This window comes from Bos taurus, chromosome 4, assembly GCF_002263795.3.
Source record: "Bos taurus isolate L1 Dominette 01449 registration number 42190680 breed Hereford chromosome 4, ARS-UCD2.0, whole genome shotgun sequence".
In the NCBI taxonomy this organism is placed as follows: domain Eukaryota; kingdom Metazoa; phylum Chordata; class Mammalia; order Artiodactyla; family Bovidae; genus Bos; species Bos taurus.
The window spans coordinates 102,552,574-102,574,893 of record NC_037331.1 but is presented as its reverse complement, the minus strand read 5'-3'; the positions used below and the strand labels follow the sequence as shown (position 1 = coordinate 102,574,893).

The window sequence follows — 22,320 nt, the reverse complement described above, 5'->3', positions numbered from 1 at the left end:
TATATCCTCTCATGTCTGTTTCAGCATCCTCCACTGACCTGGTTGCTGCCGTCCCCACCCTAGGGCAGAATCCCCTTCAGTACTCTCTAGCAAGTCTGTGCATCATGCCCTATCTGCACTCACCCTCTCTTCCAGGTGAGGGTCAAAGGCTGCTTCCCCTCTGGACCCCATTTCCTTCTCCCTTCCCAGCCCTCTGGGCTTTGCACCTTGTACTTCTTCCTCTCTTGTGGGTTGTTCCGTCAGCATTGTTCCTAGTCTGGTCCTCACAAAGAAGGGTCTTTGTGCTTGGCATTAGTATTACCTGTGGTGTGGTTTTCAAAACACAGATTCCACCACAACAGGAACAGCAGCAAACACAGGTGCCCACACCGAGTCCTGAGCCCCAGGCCCAACCTACTGAGTGAGAACCCGACTTATTTTAGTTTTTATTTGGAAAGCATCTTAGACATCAAGCAAAGCTGCGAAATTAACAGGGTTCTCATGAGCCCCTTTACTCAGCATCTGCTCTTGGCCCTGGTTAACCTGTTCTTCACGCTGTAGTAGGAGGGACTTTTAGATCATTATTCTGATCGTGTCATTCTTGCTTTATGCTTTTAAAGGATATCACGATGGCTTTTACTCTAGGGAGGGATTTAAGCTTTCCATCTTAAGACACAGACACACAAATCTCAAACAATTACAGAAAAGATTGATAAATTTAACCACATTAAAACTGATCATTTCTGTTCATCAAAAGACCACATAAAACTCAGATGTTCTTTATGTTACTATATATATGTGACCTGATAAATTCGTCTTTATAAGTAGTATTTCTTATCTACTAGATATTTGGTAATAACAACAGTACCACTTGGAGGAGAGAGTAGAAGATAGGTAGCTGGTAGAAGGTATTAATAGACAGTTGGGGTTGGAGAAAGAAAGAGAAGAGGCATACTCTTCTAAACCAGGGAGAGAAAAACGAAAGGTAGGAAAAGGAGGAGGATGGTTTTAAGAACAGCACTAAAATCCCTCTTAGGAAAGCCTAAGAAGTAGGTAAAAGGTGCTGAAGATTTGCCACATTGGGTATTGGTTTAATTATCTGACTGCTTTTGTATTTAAACACCTAGAGATTCTAGCAGGCTCTTGTTTTGTGGCAGACTTAATAGCCATGAAGTGGAGATGACTCACCCTGCTTTGCAAACTCCACAGTTCAGCAGAGAAGCTAAAGTAATGGTTCTATTTGGATGAAAGCTCTTTAGAGGTTTTTGATGTTGCTGTCCCTTGGGTTTTCCAGGCCAGCCCTCAGAGGATGTTTTGTTTTCTGAGCGCCCGTGCCTGCAGCTGTGAGCTGCCCCGCGTGGACGGTGGGACCTCACAGCTCAGTGTGCCTTGGCATAGGTTTCAGGGGCACAGAATTTAGCATGTACTTTCAATTCATTTATAACACAACTTAGCGTGTTTTTCAATGTAATGTATTCACTAGCAGCCTTAATGAAATAGGCTGATTTGCCTCAGCCTGGTGTGGTGTGAAGAGCATTCAACCAGTGAGGGCTTAGGAACCTGCCTTTCTAGGCTGGCTCTGCCCTGATGCTATTTTGAGCAAGTCAGCTTAAACCCTGAGCCTCATTTGCCATGTGAGGGGGTTGCCAAGGTCTTAAAGGATCCATTCAGCTTGAAAAGTCCATGATGCCATGTTTGACTAGTGTATTTAGGGAAGGTTTCCAGATGGAAAAATACAACTTTCAAAAAGGATAAATACCAGATTATGCATGTGTGAATGAGACCAGCAACTTCCTATAGACAGGCAGCTCACACATGAGTTTTAAAAAAGTTTTATTTTTTAAAATATTATTTATTTGTTTGTTTTGTTTTTTTGGCCATACTGTGCAGCTTGTGGTATCTTAGTTGCTTGACCAGGGATTGAACCCAGGCCCTCAGCAGTGAAAGCATGAAGTCCTGACTAACTGTTGGGTCACCAGGGAATTCCCAAGATTTTATTTTATTTTATTTTTTTAAAGAACAGTTTTAGGTTCATTCAGTTAGCAAAATTGAGAGGAAGGTAGAGAGATTTCCCATATACTCCCTGCCCCCACCCACGCATAGCCTTCCCCATTGTTAACATCCCCCACCAGACGGTACATTTGTTCCAGTTAATGAGCCTACACTGACACAGCATTGTCACCCAAAGGCTAGTTCCCTTTGGGGTTCTCCTTTGATGTGCTTTCTATGGGTTTGCATTGTGAATTTTCATCACTATGAATCTGCGTGGCACTTGGGCAGTTTCTGCTCTGTTCCATGCAGCTTGGCAGGGACCTACAAAGGAGAAGTGGGTGCAAGGTACGTTGTACCGTCTACACAGGAGAAAGTGGCTCAGTACTTGTTACTCAGGGTGTGGGTGGGTCTGGCCCCACCTGGGCGCCATGCAGAAGCTCAGCGGGCCCTCTCCTGCCCCGGCCCTGCCTGACAGTGCCTATATCTTAACAAGATCCCCCATCACGCGTGTAATCATCCCCATTCCTTTCTCCGTGTTGTTCAAGAGAAAACCTTACACTCTAGTGTGAACTTGAGAGCTTGAAAATTGATCTCCAGGGCTTGAAATTAGAGTCTTGGAAGCCTTTTCTACTGGGAGAGACTCACCTGGGTTTTCTAACCTCTTCCTGAATTAACTACAGAAGTGATTCCCATGGCATTTCAGCGGCTGTCTCTTTAGAGCTGATTTCTTTCTCCTGGGACTTGGCCAAAAGGAGGGGGGAGAAAGCACCACGGCTTGGCTCACCTCACAGTTCTTAATAGGAAGTTTTTGTTCCTCTGTTTTACTAGCCAGGAGAATTTTTCATTCTTTTGATCACTTTGCCTTCCCTGTTCCCTGTCCTTTGTAGGCAGAATTGATTGAATTCTAAGTTGCATCAGATACTTGGGCTCATAAATTAGCCACTAAATGCTTCTCTCTTTGCTGTTTTTTCTCTTGCAGTTTTCCAGTGCACTTATGAGTATATTTCTGATTCGATTAAGAAGGGATCTTGCTTTTTCTTCAGGTCTTCTATTTCAAAATAAATCATGGCAGAGTTTTCAAACACATAAAATAATTTATTCTTAGGAAAACTTTTAAATCTATGTGCTGCATAGTTGCACATATTGTTATTTTATTACCTCTCAAATGTATCACTTCTGAGAGCAGCTGCTACTTTACTGTATTTGTAGTAAGTACCACCTTTACTTTTATCCATGCTTGGAATGTGGCAGGTAAATAGTAAAAGCATATAGACCAGAAATGCCAGAGCCTAGCTGTATGGAAGGCAACAGATGCCTAATAAATATTGCTATGAAACAACCTAAAGTCTCTGAGAAACAGTTTTCTTCTTTAATTATCTACTCATTTTTAAAAGTCATATTCCACAGAAAGTGAGCAGCTTTAAAGTAAGCAGCTTCTGTCTGGTAATAAATTTTTAACTTTCAGATGCTAATGGAACCAGCTAGAAATAGTTCATCTATATAAATTTATGATTGAATATAATTTACAAATTTTAGTGTGTACACAGAAGATCTATTCAGTTTTGTCTAAATGCTGCTCTTTCGACTTCTATGCCATGTAACAAGCTATCTTAATTCTGTATTAGGTCTCTTGTAACCTTACAGATTAGGTAGTATTTTTATTGTTCATTTATAACATCAGTGCTTGTTTAGATTTAACCACATTTTATCATTCCTTTATTCTCTGTTTATCCTCAGATCTTCCCTCCAGGATAATCACCTTTTCTTTTGATGTATATCCTTGTTTAGAGAGACTCTTCTATTGGTCTTCTGTTAGTATAACCACTTTTTAAAAAAATCTGAAACTGTCCTTATTTTTAAAAATAGAGAGTACTGCTGGTTATTCAAGTCTAGATGTCAGATATTTTCTCTCAGCATATTGAAGATGTTATTGTCTCACTGTTAGTTGGCTCCTAGTTCTGTGAAGTAGTTACCCGATGGTTAATTGCCATTCCTTTTCTCTGACTACCTGCACAATTATTATTATTAATTTATTTTTTTGGTCTTTGGTGTCCTATGGTATCATCACGTGTGTCGGTATGGGTTTTTCTTTTTTTTTTTTTAAATTCACCTGCTTTGTGATTCTTTGTCTTCCTGAATTGAAGGATTCATGTCTCTTTTTTCTAGCACTATCTCTTTTAATATTGCCTCCACCCAGTTCCCTCCATTCCTTCTTTTAAAACTTTAATCCAATGTGTGTTGTACTATCTCATTTTGCCTTCTGTATGTTCTTCGCTGCCTTCTTTTGTATTTCTCCTTGTTTTGTTTCTCTGTGCTCCATTCTGAATAATTTCCAGGTCTGTTCCCCAGTTCACTAAATCTTCAGCTATGTCTAAGTTGCTGTTTGCTGTGTATTTTATATTGTATATTGAGTTTAAAGGGCTTCCCTGATGGCTCAGTTGGTAAAGAATCTGCCTGCAATGCAGAAGATCCTGGTTTGATTCCTGGGTCGGAAAGATCCACTGGAAAAGAGATAGGCTACCCACTCCAGTATTCTTGGGCTTCTCTTGTGGCTCAGCTGGTAAAGAATCTGCCTATTGCAGACCTGGGTTTGATCCCTGGGTTGGGAAGACCCCTGGAGAAGGGAATGGCTACCTAGTCCAGTATTCTGGCCTGGAGAATTCCATGGACTGTATAGTCCATGGGGTTGCAAAGAGTCGGACACGACTGAGCGACTTTCACTTTCGACTTATTGAGCTGTTAGTATAAGTCACTCACTGTGCTAGGCACTAGGGAGAGAGATCAATAGTTTCTGTCCTCCAAATGCTCAGAGTGTAATGAGCAGACATTTCATTTCAGCGGGACACGATCAGGGATGTGACAGGTAGGGAGAGACACTCACCCGCCTTTGGAGCATCGAGGAGGGAGGTGATGCCTGGGCTGCATCTGCAGGGCTGGTAGAAATAATCCAGGTGGAGAGCAGAGGGAGCGCATCCCAGGCAGCGAAGGAGAGGGATGTGCAGATCACTGAGCCACAGAGGATCTGGGCTTAGGGAACTGCAGGTAGCTCATTGAGCCAGAGTGTAGTTGGGATGGTGTGAGAGTAGAGCTGGGAAGGATGAGAAGTGAGCCTGGAGGTAGTCTGCAGCCTGGATGTGGAAGGTCCTATAACTAGGAAACTGCTGAACTCTCTTCCCTGCATAGCTGGTGGTGCTGTCAAAGTAGTCATGTTCATTTCTCATTAGAGCCAACTCTTCTGAAAGAATAGGAAAACGGGCTTGGGCATCAAGGCAGGCTTCTACTAAGATTCCAGCTCCACCTGCAGCTGGGTGGTCATGTAACTGATTGACTTACCTTCTCCGAACTTCTCTTTCTCAGTGATAAGTGAGAAGAGATGAGATGGCTCTGTACGTCCTCCTCTATTTATAGTATTCTGTGGTGGTGTGATAAGGCAGGAGGAACATGTCAATGTGTGTATATAGACAGACAACACAACATGCTTAAGTAAAAAGTGGTGCTCAAATTTATGAATGTTTGCTAGTAGTATGCTGACAGTTAACTGGCAAGTTCTGGCTTTCATTTGGTTGTTTTTGAACCGTGGATATTCAATGAGTGGGTATCTGTTGATGGAGAATATTTTCATATCTGAAACAAAATGTTATCAGTGTGACTTTTCATTGCCTTTCAACTGAACTCGGCTGTTATTTTCTTAGATGAGCTCCCTCTGGAACAGCACAATCTTTCTTTCTCCTCCGTGGAGCTCATGCCGAGGGAAAGTGCTGTGCCCAGCACTGCATACGTGGCCTTAACAGAAACCGCTCCAGGGTCCCTGCAAAGCAGTTCTCTCCACGTCACATCATCTCCATCCACCATGACTTTTGATACAGCCTTTTTTAACCAAGGAAAATGGACCCAAAGTACAGCAGATCCCAGCATCTTTGCGGAAAATTATGTGGCAGTGACGAGCAACGAGGTCCTAGATGACGATGAAATGGACAACTTCTTGCCAGAGACTTACTGGACCACCTCCCGTGTGGTTTCTCCGGTACGATACGTCACAGTCAGTCCTCCAGAGCCGCCCAAAGAAACCTTAGAGTCCGTGCTGACTCCATCGTTACCCGTCATACCTTTACAAGATGAAGAAGTGACGTCAGCCTGGCTAAACACAGAGCAACAACCAACCACGCATGCTGAGCTCCCCGGGCATTTCAATGCTTTTCAGTCAGCTTTTCCCACTTCTGAGGGCATAATTCCAATGCCTAGTAGGAATTTGGTGTTTTATCCTTCTGATGCTTGTGGGCACGTGTCAAGCAGGACTTTGCCGGAGATCGTGGCTTCAGGAGCAGAGGGCTCAGGAACCCTCCTTCTTAGCTCGCAGTCTTCCGAGTCCTGGCCACCAGGTGATGATGTTACTCAGCAGCCATCTCCCCCGTCAGGGCAGGTCTCACCGTCTCCAGAGGATGCTCTGGCCACAGATACGGACAGGTACCCTGATGTCACCACTGCTTTGGGTCAGAGTCTAGACAAAACCGTCTCTCCAGGCACCGTCCTGCACCGTCCTGCAGCTCTGTCGCCGATGGTCCTTGCTTTCAGCAGCAGCAGTGCACGTTGGGCTTTGTTTCCAACTCCTCTGGCATCTGGATCCTTTTCTGCTCAATCAGCTGGTGTGTCACATAACCCCTTTCTTCCTGGCGACTCCAGTGAGGCATCAGAATTGTCTGGCCACTCAGTGGTCCCAAGTGGTGTGGGTGACTCTCATGTCTGGAGCCCGGTGTCTTCGTTCAGACCGTACACGTGGTGTGTGTCCTGTGCTGCGGTGTTGTCCCGGCCTGTGCTGTCAACGAGCCTCACGGAGAAGGACACGGGATCGGGCGATGGTGCTGAGACCCTGTCCCCCACCCCCTTGGAAGCCAGCAGCATCTCTCCATTGAGCAGTGTCGTCACGGACTTCTCTGAATTTGAGGAAGATTCTCAAGAATTTAATACACTTTTCCCCTCCAGGCCGATGGTTCCTCTCTCTTCTCCATCCGGGGAAATCTCAGCCACCAGCATCAGTGTTGCAGCCGAGGGGGAGATGAGCAGTGTTGTAACTGCGCAGGTGTACCCTCCCCACGGCCACCCCTCGGTGCCTGTGTCACCTGATGCTGCTCTGGGCTCCGCCTCTGTCGCTCAAGTGATGCCGTCCAGCGTGACAGCCGTGCCATCCTCGGTCACCCCCGGGGTCCTTCTCGACTCTTCTTACCCCATCACAGCAAACAGAAACACACCGTCGCTCGCCGTCAGCGGACCAGGTCTTTTTACATCTTACAGTTTGGACCCGCCGGCAGAGTCTTCACTTTTCCCGGATCGAGAACCTGTCAATTTTTCCCAACTTGAAACTGCAAGTATTTGGGGTTCTGCATCCAGCTTTTTCTCTACTCCACCGCTGGAATACAGCAGCAGCGTCCCTCCATCTTCGGAAGTATTTGCTTCTCCATCTCTGAGGTCAAGGGATCTGTCTACCTTTGTTTCTCAGGCGTTTTCCAGCTTGGTTGAGACACCTACATTGAGTGACGCAATCAATTCTCAGTCACCGCAGCCCTCTGTTCCCGGTTCCACAAACCTGGAGTTTTCTCAGCCCTGGCCAAGCTCAGACTTTCTTTTAAGCACGTTCACTCTTCTCCCTGGTTACTCTGCAATGTCACGACACTCCAGCTTCCCCTCTGATTCCCTGAAGTTTTCTGAAGCGCCCACAGTGTTGCTTACAGACACTGAAGCTCATTTTACCTCAGCTTTCACTGAAACTACCTCCTCTGTTGAGTCTTCACTCACGTCCCGTGAATCTGCAGTCACCACCCTGGTGCCCTCCATCTCCGAGCCCGTTTTGACTGCTGACTCTCACTTCATGTCACTTTGGACTGCTGTTCCTACTTCCCCTGTTCTAACTGAACCTTCTCTCTTTTCAACCCCGGCACCTTCTGGTGATCTCAGTGCTGTAAACGATCACATGTCTGTCTTACCCTCTTTCTCGGAAGTCACCCCTGCCAGCACAGTGCTGGTCACTGCCGGGCACCTGCCGTCAGCATCCTCGTCTGTTTCTGACGTGACCCCCTCGCCTCTGCCTGCAGAGCCTGCAGGTGGTTCGCATGGGCCGTCCTTCACACCCGCGGATCTACCAAGGAACACCTCCACTGAACCAAGCATATCTGATACCAGTGGTGCCCCTGAGAATTCTGGCCACACCACCCTGAACAGCAGAACTGCCAGTCAGGATCTCCACGAGGGCGGCACAGTTCTCCCCGCACTGTCCCTTCATCCTGTGAGCACCCCCACTCCCGAAGCATCAGTTCATACTCCAGCGCTGGTCACCACCAAGTCGCCATACGTGTGTGATATTACAGTTCCTGATGCCTATTTGATCACAACTGGTAAGCCCCTGCTTCACGTCCCTTCTCTCAGTTGGGGTGATCTTCCAAAGGTGCTGATACGAAACGCGTATATGATGTGCAGCTTTGGGGCAGAGTATAAGGTCTGGATCCAGACAACTCCTCACTGCTCTACCAGCTCCCGTGAGTTCTCCAGACAGTTAGCTTCTCTAAGCCTCAGTTTCCACAACTGTTAAACAGGGAGGATGGTGGCACTTAACTTTTTTGGGTTGTTATAGAGATTTCAATGCGGTAATGCATATAAAATACTTAACCTAGTGCCTGGCTTATCTAGTAAGTGCCCGCAAAATATTACAGATTAGCAGCAATGAAAACAGATTTAGATGAGCCTTAGAAGTGTTTGCTGGGATCTTTGTCTTTGGAGTTCATAACCCGTTGGATACAGAGATGACACAGTTAAAGTAAAATGCCTTCATGTTTAGTTCAAGCAGTTAGTTGGACAAATGTGTAAGGGCCTCCACTGCAATTTCTTATTCATTTACTGTTCTCACTTTTCCTGGAAAAGAGGGGAAACTTTGTTTTTATATGAAAGTGTTAGTTACTCAGTGGTGTCTGACTCTTTGCGACCCCACAGACTAGCCTACCAGGCTCCTCTGCCCATAGAATTCTCTAGGCAAGAATGCTGGAGTGGGTAGCCATTCCCTTCTCCAGGGGATCTTCCTGAGCCAGGGATCGAATCCGGGTTTCCTGCGTTACAGGCAGATTCTTTAGCATCTGAGCCATCAGAGAAGCCAAGGAGAGCAACATGGGGTGACTTAGTATCCTCTGAACTGGGTCACAGACCTTGACCTTCTCCCCAGCCTGCTGTCTGAGTTACTGGCCAACAGGCAGCAGCTTCTCTTGCAGCTGCTTGGCTGTTTTAGCCGCAGGAACCCGGAGTACCCCGGATGTCATGTCTGAACAAGTCTGGCGACTGTGGTCTCCCATTAGACTGTCCCACTTTTCCTCTGAGAAGTGGCAAGTGTGCATCAAGCCAGTGTCCTGTTCATATGCACTGAAGTATAATGTGCGGTTGATCAGCAACCTGGTTCTGCATGTTGCTTGGGATGGGGATGAGGGATAGAAAGGAAGAAGATGGCAGGAGAGGAGGAGCAGGCAGGGAGCCGAGTGGTCAGGGAAGGTGGAACTGGGAGGAGGGAGGAGAACGCACTGGGTCTTTTTTCTCCACACTGAGACCAGGGGAGCCCTTGGGTCCTCTGCACGTTCATAATGACACTAACCTGCCTTGCAGTGCTGGCCCGCAGAGCCGTGCAGGAGTATATCATCACATCCATCAAAGAGGTGTTGAGGACCCACTTTAACCGCGTGGTGGAGCTCAAGGTGGGTCTGCATGGTGTGGAAATCTGGACGGGGAGCTTGGGTGGATTGCTCGTCTTAGTGGGAGCAGGACATTTGTTTTCCTCTTTCCCCCTCCCTCCTCCTGGTGCACACCTTCTTTTCCTTTGGATCACCCCTCAACCATCCGGTTCTCCAAGGAAGCCTTTCTGACCCCAGACGAGGCCAGGTTTAGTCCATCAGACGTGTTGGCAGAGTGGGAGCAAAGGGCTCTAAGACTCGAGTCTGGGGTGATGGCCTAAGGATCTTGCTTCCTTTGATTTACATGAAAGCGCTCGGATGAGAGTTTAGAGGGAATGTGTATGTATGTTTCTGTGCGTTGAGTGAGATGGGTTTCTAGGTGCTTTATGCTGGACGCCTGCTGGTGCCTCCTGTCCCCTGCTGAGCTCACAAAGCCACGTTCTAGGCTGGCGCCATCCTGAACGGAGCCGTGAGCCACGTGTGGCTGTTGAGCACGTGCAATGGGGCTTGTCCCGAGTGAGATGTGCTGTCAATGCAAAATAAACACCAGATTTCAGAGACTCAGTGCAAAAGGGAATGCAAAATATCTCATTAATCATGTTTTTGCATTGCCTACAATTGAGATGATATTTCATATATGGTTTAAGTAAAATGTTTTAAAAATTAATTTCACCTGTTTATATTTTTAAATGTGGCTACTAGAAGTTTAAAAATTACATATGTGGCTCACATATTTCTTGTGGATAGCTCTGCTTAATAGAGTCAGTGCTCCTTTTTATGTGGGTTAAATACAATAAAACACCTTGAATTTTTCTGAATTCCTTATTTGGTTCCTGTTATTGACTATTCTTCTTTTTCACAGTCCTTGCTCTTGTAATTTTGTGCTTTTGTTGAGAAATTTGATGGATATGTGAATAATTAAAATAAATTAAAATAAAATTTTAATTATCTCTGAAGCCATACCCCTTCATTTAAAATTATTTTTTTAACTTTGTTATTTTTCTACTCAATACAACTTCCTTTAGTTTGGGTAATGTTACCCTCAAATTTTCTAATTAATGTCTTTTGTCTTTATTTTTATAGGTTTATGAGCTATTTGCTGACTTCACTTTTCTGGTAACATCTGGTCCCTTCGTTTACACGGCAATATCTGTCATCAATGTACTTATAAATAGTAAACTTGTACGAGACCAAACTCCTTTAATCTTGGCTGTGAAACCTTCCTTCCTTGTGCCAGAGTCCAGGTTCCAAGTTCAAACAGGTAAGAAGACTTAAGTATAGTTGTTCTGATTTGTAAATAGAATTTCATTTCACTTTTTTATGTTTTAAAATAGTTTGGGGAGGATTGTGTCAAAACTTGTTATTCAGAATTTCAAAAAACTTTATAATGATGGCGAATTTCCAGCTTATATAAAAGTGCACAGAATAATATAATGAACCCCTAGTTACTCATTGTATGGCTTCAACAATTGGTGGCTCAGACAGTAAAGAGTCCGCCTGCAATGCAGGAGACCTGGGTTCAAGCCCTGGATTGGGAAGCTCCTGGGTTGTGAAGATCCCCTGGAGGAGGGCATGACAACGCGCTCTAGTATTCTGGCCTGGAGAATCCCCAGGGACAAAGGAACAGTCCCCAGGGTTGCAAAGAGTCAGACGCAACTGAGTGACTAACACACAACAGTTTTCAACTCCTAGCCAGTTTTGTTACATCTTTGTCCCCAGATAAACCCCCTCCTCTCACGTTATTTTGATATGGCCTCTTGTCATTTCATTCATAAATATTTCAGCCTGTGCCTCTAAAATATAAGACTATTAAACATATATGCACACACATAAAACATACACATGCATACATACACACTTCTATTCACAATATCATTGTCACACCCCCTGAAATTAACAGTAATTCATTAATGTCATTTAAATTTTTATTATGGACTTTTAAAAACATACAGAAGTAGAAAGAATACTGTAGTTAGCCCACATCTGTGCATACAAACATTTTTCCAATTTTGTTTATCTCACAGAGACTTTTTTGAGGAAGCTAGAGTGTTTTAAAACAATATCAGATACCATGTCATTTCACCCATACATACTTAAGAATTCATCACTAGTGAATTTATTTATATTTCAAATGTTTCGGTGTTGTATCTTTTGATGCCCCAGTTATTATCTTAGATATTTTCCATTTTAAAATGGTATGAGTCACCTTCACATTGCATGTAGTCCTTTGGTACAGTTGGCTTTCCACATTTCCGTGATATGATATATGTAAATAAAACATCATGGACTCTTGTATACTGTTGGTGGGAATGTAAATTGGTGCAGCCACTACAGAAAACAGTATGGAGGTTTCTCAAAAAACTGAAAATAGAACTACCATATGACCCAGCAGTTCCACTCTTGGATGTGTATCCAAAAAAATGAAAACACTAATTCAAAAAGACACATACACCTCAGTGTTCAGAGCAGCATTTTTTTCAATAACCCAAGACATAGAAGCACCCAAGTGCCTGTCAACAGATGAATGGATGAAGATGTGATATGTATGTGTGTGTGTATATATATATAATGGACTGTAACCTGCCAGGCTCCTCTGTCTGTGTGAATTTTCCGGCAAGAATATTGGAGTGGGTTGCCATTTATTCCTCCAGGGAGTCTTTCTGACCCAGGGTTTGAACCTGTGTCTCCTGTGTCTCCTGCATTGGCAGGTAGATTCTTTACTGTTGAGCCACCTGGGAATCCCTATATATTTATATACTATTTAGCCATAAAAAGGAATGAAAATTTTGCCATTTGCAAGAACATGGATGGACTTAGAGGGTATTATGCTAAGTGAAATTAAGTCAGACAGAGAAAGACAAATACTGTGTCTTTGTGAATAAAAGAGAAAAGAAATGGATTCATAGAGAACAAACTAGTGTTGACAAGCAGAGAGAACCAAGGGTGGGGACAATATAGATGTAAGAGATTAAGAGGCGCGAACTACTATATATAAAATAAATAAGCTACAAGGGTATATTGTATAACACAGGGAATATAGCTAGTATTTTATAACTATAAATGAAATATAACCTTTAAAAACTGTGAATCAGTACGTTGTACACTTGAAACTTACATAATCATGTACATCAACTATCCTTCAGTAAGATAATAATTTTATAGAACTTAACCGTGTACTATGGGACAGAGTTTGTTGATTTAGACACTGTTTTGTCCCTCTCCTCATTTTAAATACTGAAGAAATGCCTAGTTCAGGGGACTGTGTTGCTGTCCTTTTTTTCAGTACTCCAGTTTGTGCCTCAAAGTGTGGACACCGGCTTCTGCAACTTCACCCAGCGCATCGAGAAAGGCCTGATGATAGCTCTCTCAGAAGTGAGAAAACACCACCAGGGGAGGTATAACCTCACGGTGCAGGTGAGAACAGCCTTGAGTGCAGAACAAGATGCTTTATCTTTTAAAGAAGAACCCGTTTCTTAATGTTTAGTTTCAGACACACTTCACTCTTACTAATTCCCTCCAGCAGAGGAGATTCGGTTCTCATGGATTAGAGAGCATCTCTTTCCATGGCATTGAGCCCACAGAGCGTGAGTAGGCTAAGTATATTTGAAAGATTGCAGAGTGGTGCAATAACCAGGGAGCTCAGATATGGTGAGCTGAAGAGGGAGGAGCCTATGTGGGAAATGTAAGAATGTTCTAAAAAAGAACAGTATCAACTTAAATATCCAATGAGGGGAGTGCTTGAATACACTGGAGTTTCATTTTATGGAATACCATGAAATACAGTGCTTCACTGTATGAACAGAATATAGTACAAATCAAAGAACAGGCTTTGTACTACATGGAAACTGATGTTTTTACGTTTCTTTGATATTTATTTCTCCATATTCTTTGTTTTTTCTTTTTCAAATTCATGTTAAAAAGATCTTGGTGGTCCTGTATCCCCCATGCATATTTCTTACTTTTTCCATCTCTCTCTCTCTCTTTCAAATTTATTTATATATTTTTGGCTGTGTCAGGTCTTGGTTGCAGCATGCGGGGTCTTTTGTTGTGGCGTGCAGGCTCTTCATTGCGGCGTGAGGGCTTCTCTCTAGTTGTGGCACAGGCAGGCTCAGGAGTTGAGGCACACGGGCTTCATTGTCCTGTGACATGTGGGATCTTAGTTCCCCGACCAGGAATCAAACCCAAGTGCCCTGCATTGGAAGGTGGATTCTTAACCACTGGACCACCAGGGAAGTCCCTCTACCTGTTTTTGAAATTCCCTGCTTTTACAGATTTCTAAATCTTGTCCTCCTAGTTATTGATATCGTCTTCAGCTGTGTCTTCAGTCTTCAGTCTTCATTACGTTATTCATTTCCTCTATTGAATTTTCTTTTAGCTGTCATTTGTTTTTCATTGTTATTTGCTCTTTGTTTCATTGCAGGCTTCCTATAATAATGCAGGCTTGTCTTGAATGATGTTACAATAGTCCCTTGGAAGTTTCTGAGGATGTTAATTAGAATTTTTAATCAGTTGTCTTCCACGTCCTAAGTTTTCTCTGCATTCTTTGCCATTGTTCTGTGTTTATCTTGGGTCTTCACTTTCATGCTATTAGTTTTCTGTAAACATCTGCTGACTGTTAGTGGTTGTCTTTAGGAATGAGGAAGAAGGTGGTTTTAGGACCTTGTTCACCTTTCCCCTTCAGCTGTAGAGTCTGTGTCTACATCAGCCCTCTCTCCTGATAGGAGAGTTCACTGGAGCCCTGGGTACCAGGCAGTATGTGGTCAGGGGCAGGCAACCGTCGTATGAGATGAGGAGGTTGTATCCTGGGGATGGGGTGTGTTGATGTATTTTTTATGGCAGAACAGCTCCTTCTTTCATGCTTTTTCCTTCTTTGTCTCTTGTGTGCACTGTGGTTATTTTCATCCACCTTCCTGCTTAGAGGCTGCCCCACAACAGGTCTTGGGCCCTCTCAGACCAGGAGCTCATCTTCCTCAGGGAGCAGTTCTTCAGCTTCCTGGGGTGAAGCTGGGGCTGCTAGCCCTTCTGACTCGGCCTGGGTGTGACATGGGAAGGGAGAGGGGTGGGAGATACCTGAATCACCCAGTCTTTACCTAGTGACCCCACTGGCTGTCCTGCAGCCCACTCTGGTCTCAGTTCCTGCAGATCTCTGGGAGGAGGCCTCCTGGGGCCTCTGGAGGAGACCCTTCTCAGTCCACTGTGGTCTGTGCATGTGTGTGTTTTGGGGTCTTGGTTCCCTCTGTTCTGGTTTGTATCAACATGATTCCCACCCTGCCTCCAGCTTCCAGTAATTTGACAGAATCTCTGGTTTTCTTCTTTTCTCGGTGTCTTTGTAGATTTATTCCCCTTTGTTCATCTTATTATTATTTCAGTGCGATTTGGGGTGGGAACGAAATGGGGAGAAACTATAAATACATGTATGTGTTCAGTTCTCTACTTAATGTAAAAAATGTTTTCAATAAACTGAAGGTTTAAAATTATTACAAAAGGGAACCTGGTTGTGAAGCCAATTATTCTTCCTTTAAAAATATTCTTAAAAAAAAATTTGGTGAGGGAAATTGTGAGAGAGAAATCATAGTCAGGCCTTGAGCTAGAGGTTTTAATTTATCTTATTCCAATTGCTTTCTTTCAGATCTTGAATATCACTGTGGGATCTTCGAGGCTGGCTCCTCGCCGGGGCCCAGTGAACATCGTCTTTGCTGTCAGAGGCTCGCAGGGGTTTCTGAATGGATCTGAAGTGAGCGAGCTGCTCAGAAACCTGAGCGTGGTGGAGTTCAGTTTCTACCTGGGGTACCCGGTGCTGCAGATCGCTGAACGTGAGTGGTGCTCTCCCGGGAAATGTGGCTGCGAATGCTTGCGTTGGTGGACTTCTTCAAACAGAATAGCTAGAAGAAATCCAGAATATAAATCAGATAAAACTGGAGCTTCTCAGATCACGTGGGGGTGGGCCTCCAGAGCCCTCCTCTGCCCTGAGGCTTGCTTTGTTATTCTCTTCAGAGAGCCAAGGGTGCTATCCAAGATTATACCAGTCCTGGAAGAGGTGAAACCAGAGGGACCGAGTAACAAATCTGTGGTTACCAGGGCTGAAGGATGTGAAGAAAGCAGCTTGGAGTAGGGGGAGGGGGTAGTGATGAGAGTGTCTTGTATATTATGGTGGTGGTTACACACCTCTATGCACTTGTCAGAACCCATAAAACTATTAGGTTGGTGCAAAAGTAATTGCGGTTTTGCACTGTTGAACTTTGCCATTTGATATCGGAATACCTTCTTAAATAAATTTGGTTATGTTGTACATCGTTTTAATGCCCATTTCTCACTTTATGTTTTTTTTTGCTAGTGACTTGTTACTGGCTGTGTATTTTATATTTATTTTAGACTATGGAAATGATGTTAAACAAAAAGCAAATTCGAGTGATTTCCTTATTTGAGTTCAAAATGGGTTGTAAAGCAGAGACAACTCACAACATCAACAAAGCATTTGGCCAAAGAACTGCTAATGAATGTACAGAGCAGTGGTGGTTCAAGAAGTTTTGCAAAGGAGAGGAAAGCCTTGAAGATGAGGAACATAGTTCGGAAGTTGACAATGGCCAGTTGAGAGCCATCAACAAATCTGATCCTTTTCCAACTACACAAGAAGTTGCCGAAGAACTCAGCATCAACGATTTTATAGTCATTCGGTATTTGAAGCAAATTGGAAAGGTGGAAAAACTCGATAAGTGGGTGCCTTGTGAGCTGACTGAAAATTTTTAAAAAATTGTCATCTGAAGTGTCCTCTTATTCTAGACAACAACAGTGAACCATTTCTCAATCAGATTGTGTCGTGGGATGAAAAGTGGATTTTATACGACAACCAGCAATGACTAGGTCAGCAGTTGGACCAAGAAGAAGCTCCAAAGTACTTCCCAAAACCAGACTTGAACCAAAAAAGGTCATTGTCACTGTTTGGTGGTCTGCTGGTGGTCTGATCCACTACAGCTTTCTGAATCCTGGCGAAACCATTCCATCTGAGAAGTATGCTCAGCAAATTGATGAGATACCCTGAAAACTGCAACACCTGCAGCCAGCATTGGTCAACAGAAAGGGCCCAGTTCTTTTCCACAACAACACCTGACCACATGTCGCACAACCAATGTTTTAAAAGTTGAATGAATTGGGCTATGAAGTTTTGCCTCATCTGCCATGTTCACCTCACCTCTCGCCAACCGACTACCATTTCTTCAAGCATCCTGACAACTTTCTGCAGAGAAAATGCTTCCACCACTAGCAGGATGCAGAAAATGCTTTCCAAGAGTTCATCAGATCCTGAAGCATGGGTTTTCACACTACAGGAATAAACAAACTTATTTCTCATTGGCAAAGATGTATTGATTGTAATGATTCCTATTTTGATTAATAAAGATGTGTTTGAGACTAGTTATAATGAATTAAAAATCATGGTCCAAAACCGCAGTTATGCTTGCACCAACCTAAGTGAAGTGAAGTCGCTCAGTCGTGTCCGACTCTTTGTGACCCCATGGACTGTAGCCTACCAGGCTCCTCTGTCCATGGGATTTTCCAGGCAATAGTCCTGGACTGGCAGGGGATCTTCCCAACCCAGGGATCGAACCCGGGTCTCCTGCATTGTAGACAGACGCTTTACCGTCTGAGCCACCAGGGAAGTCCTAAATATACAGCACCAACCTACATATGCAGTAAAAAGACCAAGGTTTACTGTGTGTACATTTAAGAAGAAAAAAGAAACAGAAATGAAAACCACCAAAACCTTCCTTCCTGGAGGAAACAGTTCAGTTCACAGTACAAAGGGAGTGGAGTCAGGATAGGGGAAATATTTACTTCAAAAAAACAGTAGATTCCAGAGTTGAAGTTAAGGGGAAAGAAAGATATCAAATTCTTTTTCAGAATGGAACAGCCAAATGGCTTAATGATTATTACTGTGTTTTGTGTGTTAGTCACTCATTTGTGTCGACTCTTTGCAACCCCATGGACTGTAGCCTGCAAGGCTCCTCTGTCCATGGGATTGTCTAGGCAAGAGACTGGAGTGGGTAGCCATGCCGTCCTCCCGGAGATTTCCCGACCCAGGGATCGAACCCAGGTCTTCTGCATTGCAGGCATATTCCTTAGCATTTGAGCTACCTGGGAAGCCCTTATCGTATTTTAGTGTAGTGTTAATTAAATGAAAAAGAATAACTTGTAAAATGCAGAAGTAGACAGGGATGAAATTGTTATTTACGAATAGCAGCTTTCAGTGATATATTGTGCAGGTATGGATGAACTAATAGGTATGCCAGACATTGGGTCACTTTACCCTGGCTGAGTCACTGCTGGGAATTTCCAGGGCTCTGAGGAACACGGAGTGAAAGCTGGTTGCTCTGGAACTGTGACATTTCAAGGGGAGCTTATGGGTGAGCTCTGTGAAACAGTGTCTCATGATGTCGCCCTTTCTTTCCTTTTCTTCCTCTTTCTCCTAGAGGCTGATGTGCTCAGGACCCTGTCACTGTCTCTGCCTTCACCCCAGCCTGGCACTCTAGCCTTGCGCCCACAGACAGAGCTGATTAGTGAAGGAGAGATGGCATATTGTGACTTTATCCCTCGCTCCCTAGAACACTCACCTTTCTGACTGTTGCAAACTTTTTTTTTTAACAGATCTTTCTCCTTTTCTAACTCTTTCCTTCTTATAGCCTTCCAGTACCCGCAGCTCAACTTATCTCAGCTGTTGAAGTCCTCCTGGGTAAGAACAGGTATGTTTAACTTACATAATGTTTTGAGAAACTGTAAGAGGAAGAAGCCTGTGCTGGTATATTGAGAGGGACACTGCCTTTCCTGTTTCTGAGTCCTAAATTCAGGGCAACATGTACCTTAGATTCTTGGCAAAAGAATGAATGAGAAAAGGGATTCAGATTTGACCACGAGAATATGTCCCACTGAGTTATGGCACAGAAAGGATTGGCTTTCTTTAAAATTCATATGTCAAGTCCAGGACAAAGTCTAACAGGAATTGACAATCTTCTGACCAGAACAGGACAAGGTTCCAAAGCAAGGCTCTCTTCTTTTCCCCTAAAAGCCTCATATGTCTGGTTTGATAAGGACAAATAAGGTAACTTGGTGAGCAGTTAAGAAGCATGTTTTAAAGTCTTGTGGGCCTGGATCAGATATTCATAGCCGTGGAATTGCAAATAAAGGCTTTCTAACTTGGGACACAAAAGAGTAAAAGATGCCCAGCCTATGACAGTGTGGGAGCAGCCTGGTACCTCACTGGTCATGGAGGAAGCTTGCAAAGTGGGGATCATCACTATGGACAGGTTCCTGGGCCCTGAAAGTTCTTGTTGCTCATGTACAACATGATGTCTGATAAAGGCCCCACCTCTTTGCATGGTACAGTGGCCTTATTTTTGAAATAATTTTCCTAGTGGTTAAGTGACTTGCATGTGGTCCTATTTCAAAGGGGATGTGAGCCAGTTTTGGCTGAAAAACTCACTTTTTTCTTCTATACCATGCTGAGAAGCCGTTGTCTGTTTAGATAATCCAGATGTCTGAAGACAGGCCTCCTTATCTCAAGTCAGTTAATGAGTCTGAATCTTAAGATAGAATATGAGTTCAGACCATTTACAGAAATTTTGAAACAGTGCAGACAAAGCATTTGATCTTGTGTAGGAGCTCTTAGCTCCAAAGCCCCTGCATTGCTGAACTCCTGGAACTTCTGGCTACCAGTCTTTGTGAACTTTAGAGATAAGACCCATGACCTACCCTCCCTGAGGCTCTCTCACACCCCGTTCGTCTTCCCTCTTTCCCCCTTTAATGTCTCCTTCCTAGGGATTGGCGTTTTATAGTAAGCCTGTGTTAATTTCCTTTATACACACTCTTTCCTCTCCACTGTTAACTTGTTTGGGGGCCTGTGTGTGTTTCACCTTAAATGTAGTCCTCCTGGGTGTTGTTGAGAAGCAACTCCAGAATGAAGTGTTTCAAGCTGAGATGGAGCGCAAGCTGGCCCAGCTGCTCAGTGAAGTTTCCACCAGAAGGCGGATGTGGAGAAGGGCCACCATCACTGCTGGGAACAACATGGTGCAGGTAAGAAGGCCAGAGGAGGAGGGAGGGGAAGGAGAGAGCAGCCATCTAAAAATGGGCCATGTTTTCACGCAAATGGAAAATGCCAGGAGAAAAGTGTTGATAAATAGACTGATTGCTCTCTTAAGCAGCAGTGAATGTGTCAGGATTTTGGTTCCGCTAGAGTCTGGACAGATATTTCCCGAGTCCTTAATAAGTGGTCAGTGCAGCAAATGGCCTTGTGGGGACCACAGCAAAAGAATGTATAAGTGGATTGCCATTGGATGACCTGATTTTATGGAATGGTACACATTATTGATAGCATCGTAGAGATAAATCATTCAGCTGTGAGAGACCTTGAGAGATGGGAAAGAGGAAAATGTACTGTCCTCTATTCCAGCACTCTGTCTTCCCCACCTCCCGCCAGCCCTGATTGTCTCTTGTTACCCAAGTTGTCTTCACTACATAAACTGGCAGAAAGGTTGCAATGACAGATCCATTTGAATTGAAAAGTGACCCATTTAAAAATGCACATACTCAGAGTTGGGGGTTGAGGCTGTAATTAATTCCCATCTCGATATGAATGACGTTATTTTGGATTTTCGTCTTTCACATGCTGACTTTTAAAGCTAGGGAAATGGGATATTTAGAGCTATGTCATTTCAGAGACAAGAAGCCAGGGTGAAACCCCAGCGTGCAGAGACATGGAGGCTGGTGGTTTAGAGGCTTTAGAGAGAAAGATATGAAGCTGACACTTGGGTGGGGAGCTGGCCATTTTGCTGAGAACTGGCATCACCATCATCCCTCAGCTCTTTTACCAAGTTTTCCCCTGTATATGTTGCACTTTATTTTCCCTCCCAGAAAGGTGGTTGTTAGGTTTCTAAACTAGTTACTTTGCCAGATGCTATAGAATATGGAGAAATTAAAAAACTAAAAAAAAAAAAATGAGAGCAATATTAAACAAATAACTATAATACTAAGAATAAAAATGAACATAAAAAGCCTTGCCTTATTTGGCAGCCTTGGCTTCTTAGAGCTCAAGGTCTGGGTGGAGGTTAATTTATGCACATAAAATAGCTGTAGAGGACCATAAAATTCCATAATGATATGCTTTATTAGTTGTGTAAGTTCCCTAAGATAGAAATGTGGAATCTGTGAAAGTTAACCAAGTCATCCTGGGCTAATGGTGCCATCTAATAAATTGCTTAGAAAACATACCCTCCATGTCTTCCACTTTAGAGTGACCAAACATGGAGACGTAGGCAAGGATTTATGTACAACCAGGACTTTTCATCAAAACATAATGCTGTGGCTGATTCATGTTGATGTGTGGCAGAAACCAACGCAATATTATAAAGCAAATAAATAAATTTAATTAAAAAAAAAAAGAAAAAAAACATAATGTGTAAAGACCCTATTGTATAGCACATGAAACTCTCCTCAATGTTATGTGCCAGCCTGGATGGGAGGGGAGTTTGGGAGAGAATGGATTCATGTTTTATATGTATGGTTTAGTGCCTTTTCACCTGAAACTACCACCATGTTGTTAATCTGCTATACCTCAACACAAAAGTATTTTTGGTGTTAAAATTAAAAAAAAAAAACATAATGTGTAAAAGTGAAAATATTAAAACAAACTCAAAGTCCAGCAATTAGAGAATGGGCAAATAAACAGTAGTGAAATCTTTATGTTAGAATGTCCCATTATCATTTTTTTTTAATTAGTGAGGAAATATAGAAAAAAGCTCAAGTAAAAAGAGGCTACAAATGAATATATGCAATGTAATCCAAATATTAATGTACATATTATGAAAAAAGTGACAGGGAATATGCCAAAATATTTGCAATGATTTTCTTTGGTTGATTGAGTTTCAGGTGATTTTTGTTATATTCTTTATCCTTATTTTTCTTGTTCTTCAAAATTTCTCCAATGAGCATATAATTTGTATGGTTGAATATGTGATTTTAATCAGAAAATATTTTTTTAAAATAAAATAGAAAGTGTTGCCCCAAATGATGACTGTCACAGCCTGGTTTTATGGATTTCAGATATGAATCTGATAAGAAGTCATCTAGAAAGGATGTTGGGATTAGATTTTACAGACTTTTACTTTCAGATTAGAGAAGCATGTAGAATTTTTAATCAAGGTAGATGTCACTGGATATTTAGGTGTATGGTTTCTGCAAGAAGAAGCATTTCTAAAACTTATCCAAACTTTAAAATGGAATAAATAGGCACGTAGGTAGACAGGCAGGGGGATATAATCTATTGTGTTTCAGTAGCCCTTTGTAGTATTCCATCCTAAAGGCTAATGAAAATCAGCTACTACAGCACAGTTCTGGGGGAGGAAGTAGGTGGTTAGGGAGCAGAAGTGGTCAAGAAACTAGCCTAGAAACAGCAAATGAAGGGCTGAACAGGTGAGCCATTCTTAAGATGAGAGGTATAAAGAATAGGTTCTCCAGGGATGGGAGTTTGGACCTATGTTAAGGATCTTTATACATGATCTGGAAGTAGGCATTCACAATGAAATCATGAAATAGTGGCCCAAAGTTTGCCAGAAGTTTCCAGTGGTGAAGAAAGAGGCCAACAGCCATGTCCAGAGCACAGGGC

At 43.2% G+C, this 22,320-nt stretch overlaps 1 protein-coding gene across 8 annotated transcripts in view; it reads left to right on the top strand.

The window, feature by feature from the left end:
- Nucleotides 1-22,320, top strand: part of KIAA1549 — a 134,327-nt gene that overhangs the window by 40,525 nt on the left and 71,482 nt on the right. For all 8 annotated transcript variants that reach the window (XR_009494127.1, XR_009494124.1, XR_009494122.1 and 5 more), the window contains exons 2-8: nt 5,664-8,357; nt 9,607-9,695; nt 10,755-10,932; nt 12,955-13,085; nt 15,301-15,484; nt 18,347-18,406; nt 19,585-19,733. Coding sequence is in view for 2 of the 8 variants with exons in the window: in NM_001080267.2 (NP_001073736.2) it covers nt 5,664-8,357; nt 9,607-9,695; nt 10,755-10,932; nt 12,955-13,085; nt 15,301-15,484; nt 18,347-18,406; nt 19,585-19,733 (3,485 nt within the window). In the remaining 6 variants the exon portion in view is untranslated. The remainder of the gene's footprint in view (nt 1-5,663; nt 8,358-9,606; nt 9,696-10,754; nt 10,933-12,954; nt 13,086-15,300; nt 15,485-18,346; nt 18,407-19,584; nt 19,734-22,320) is intronic.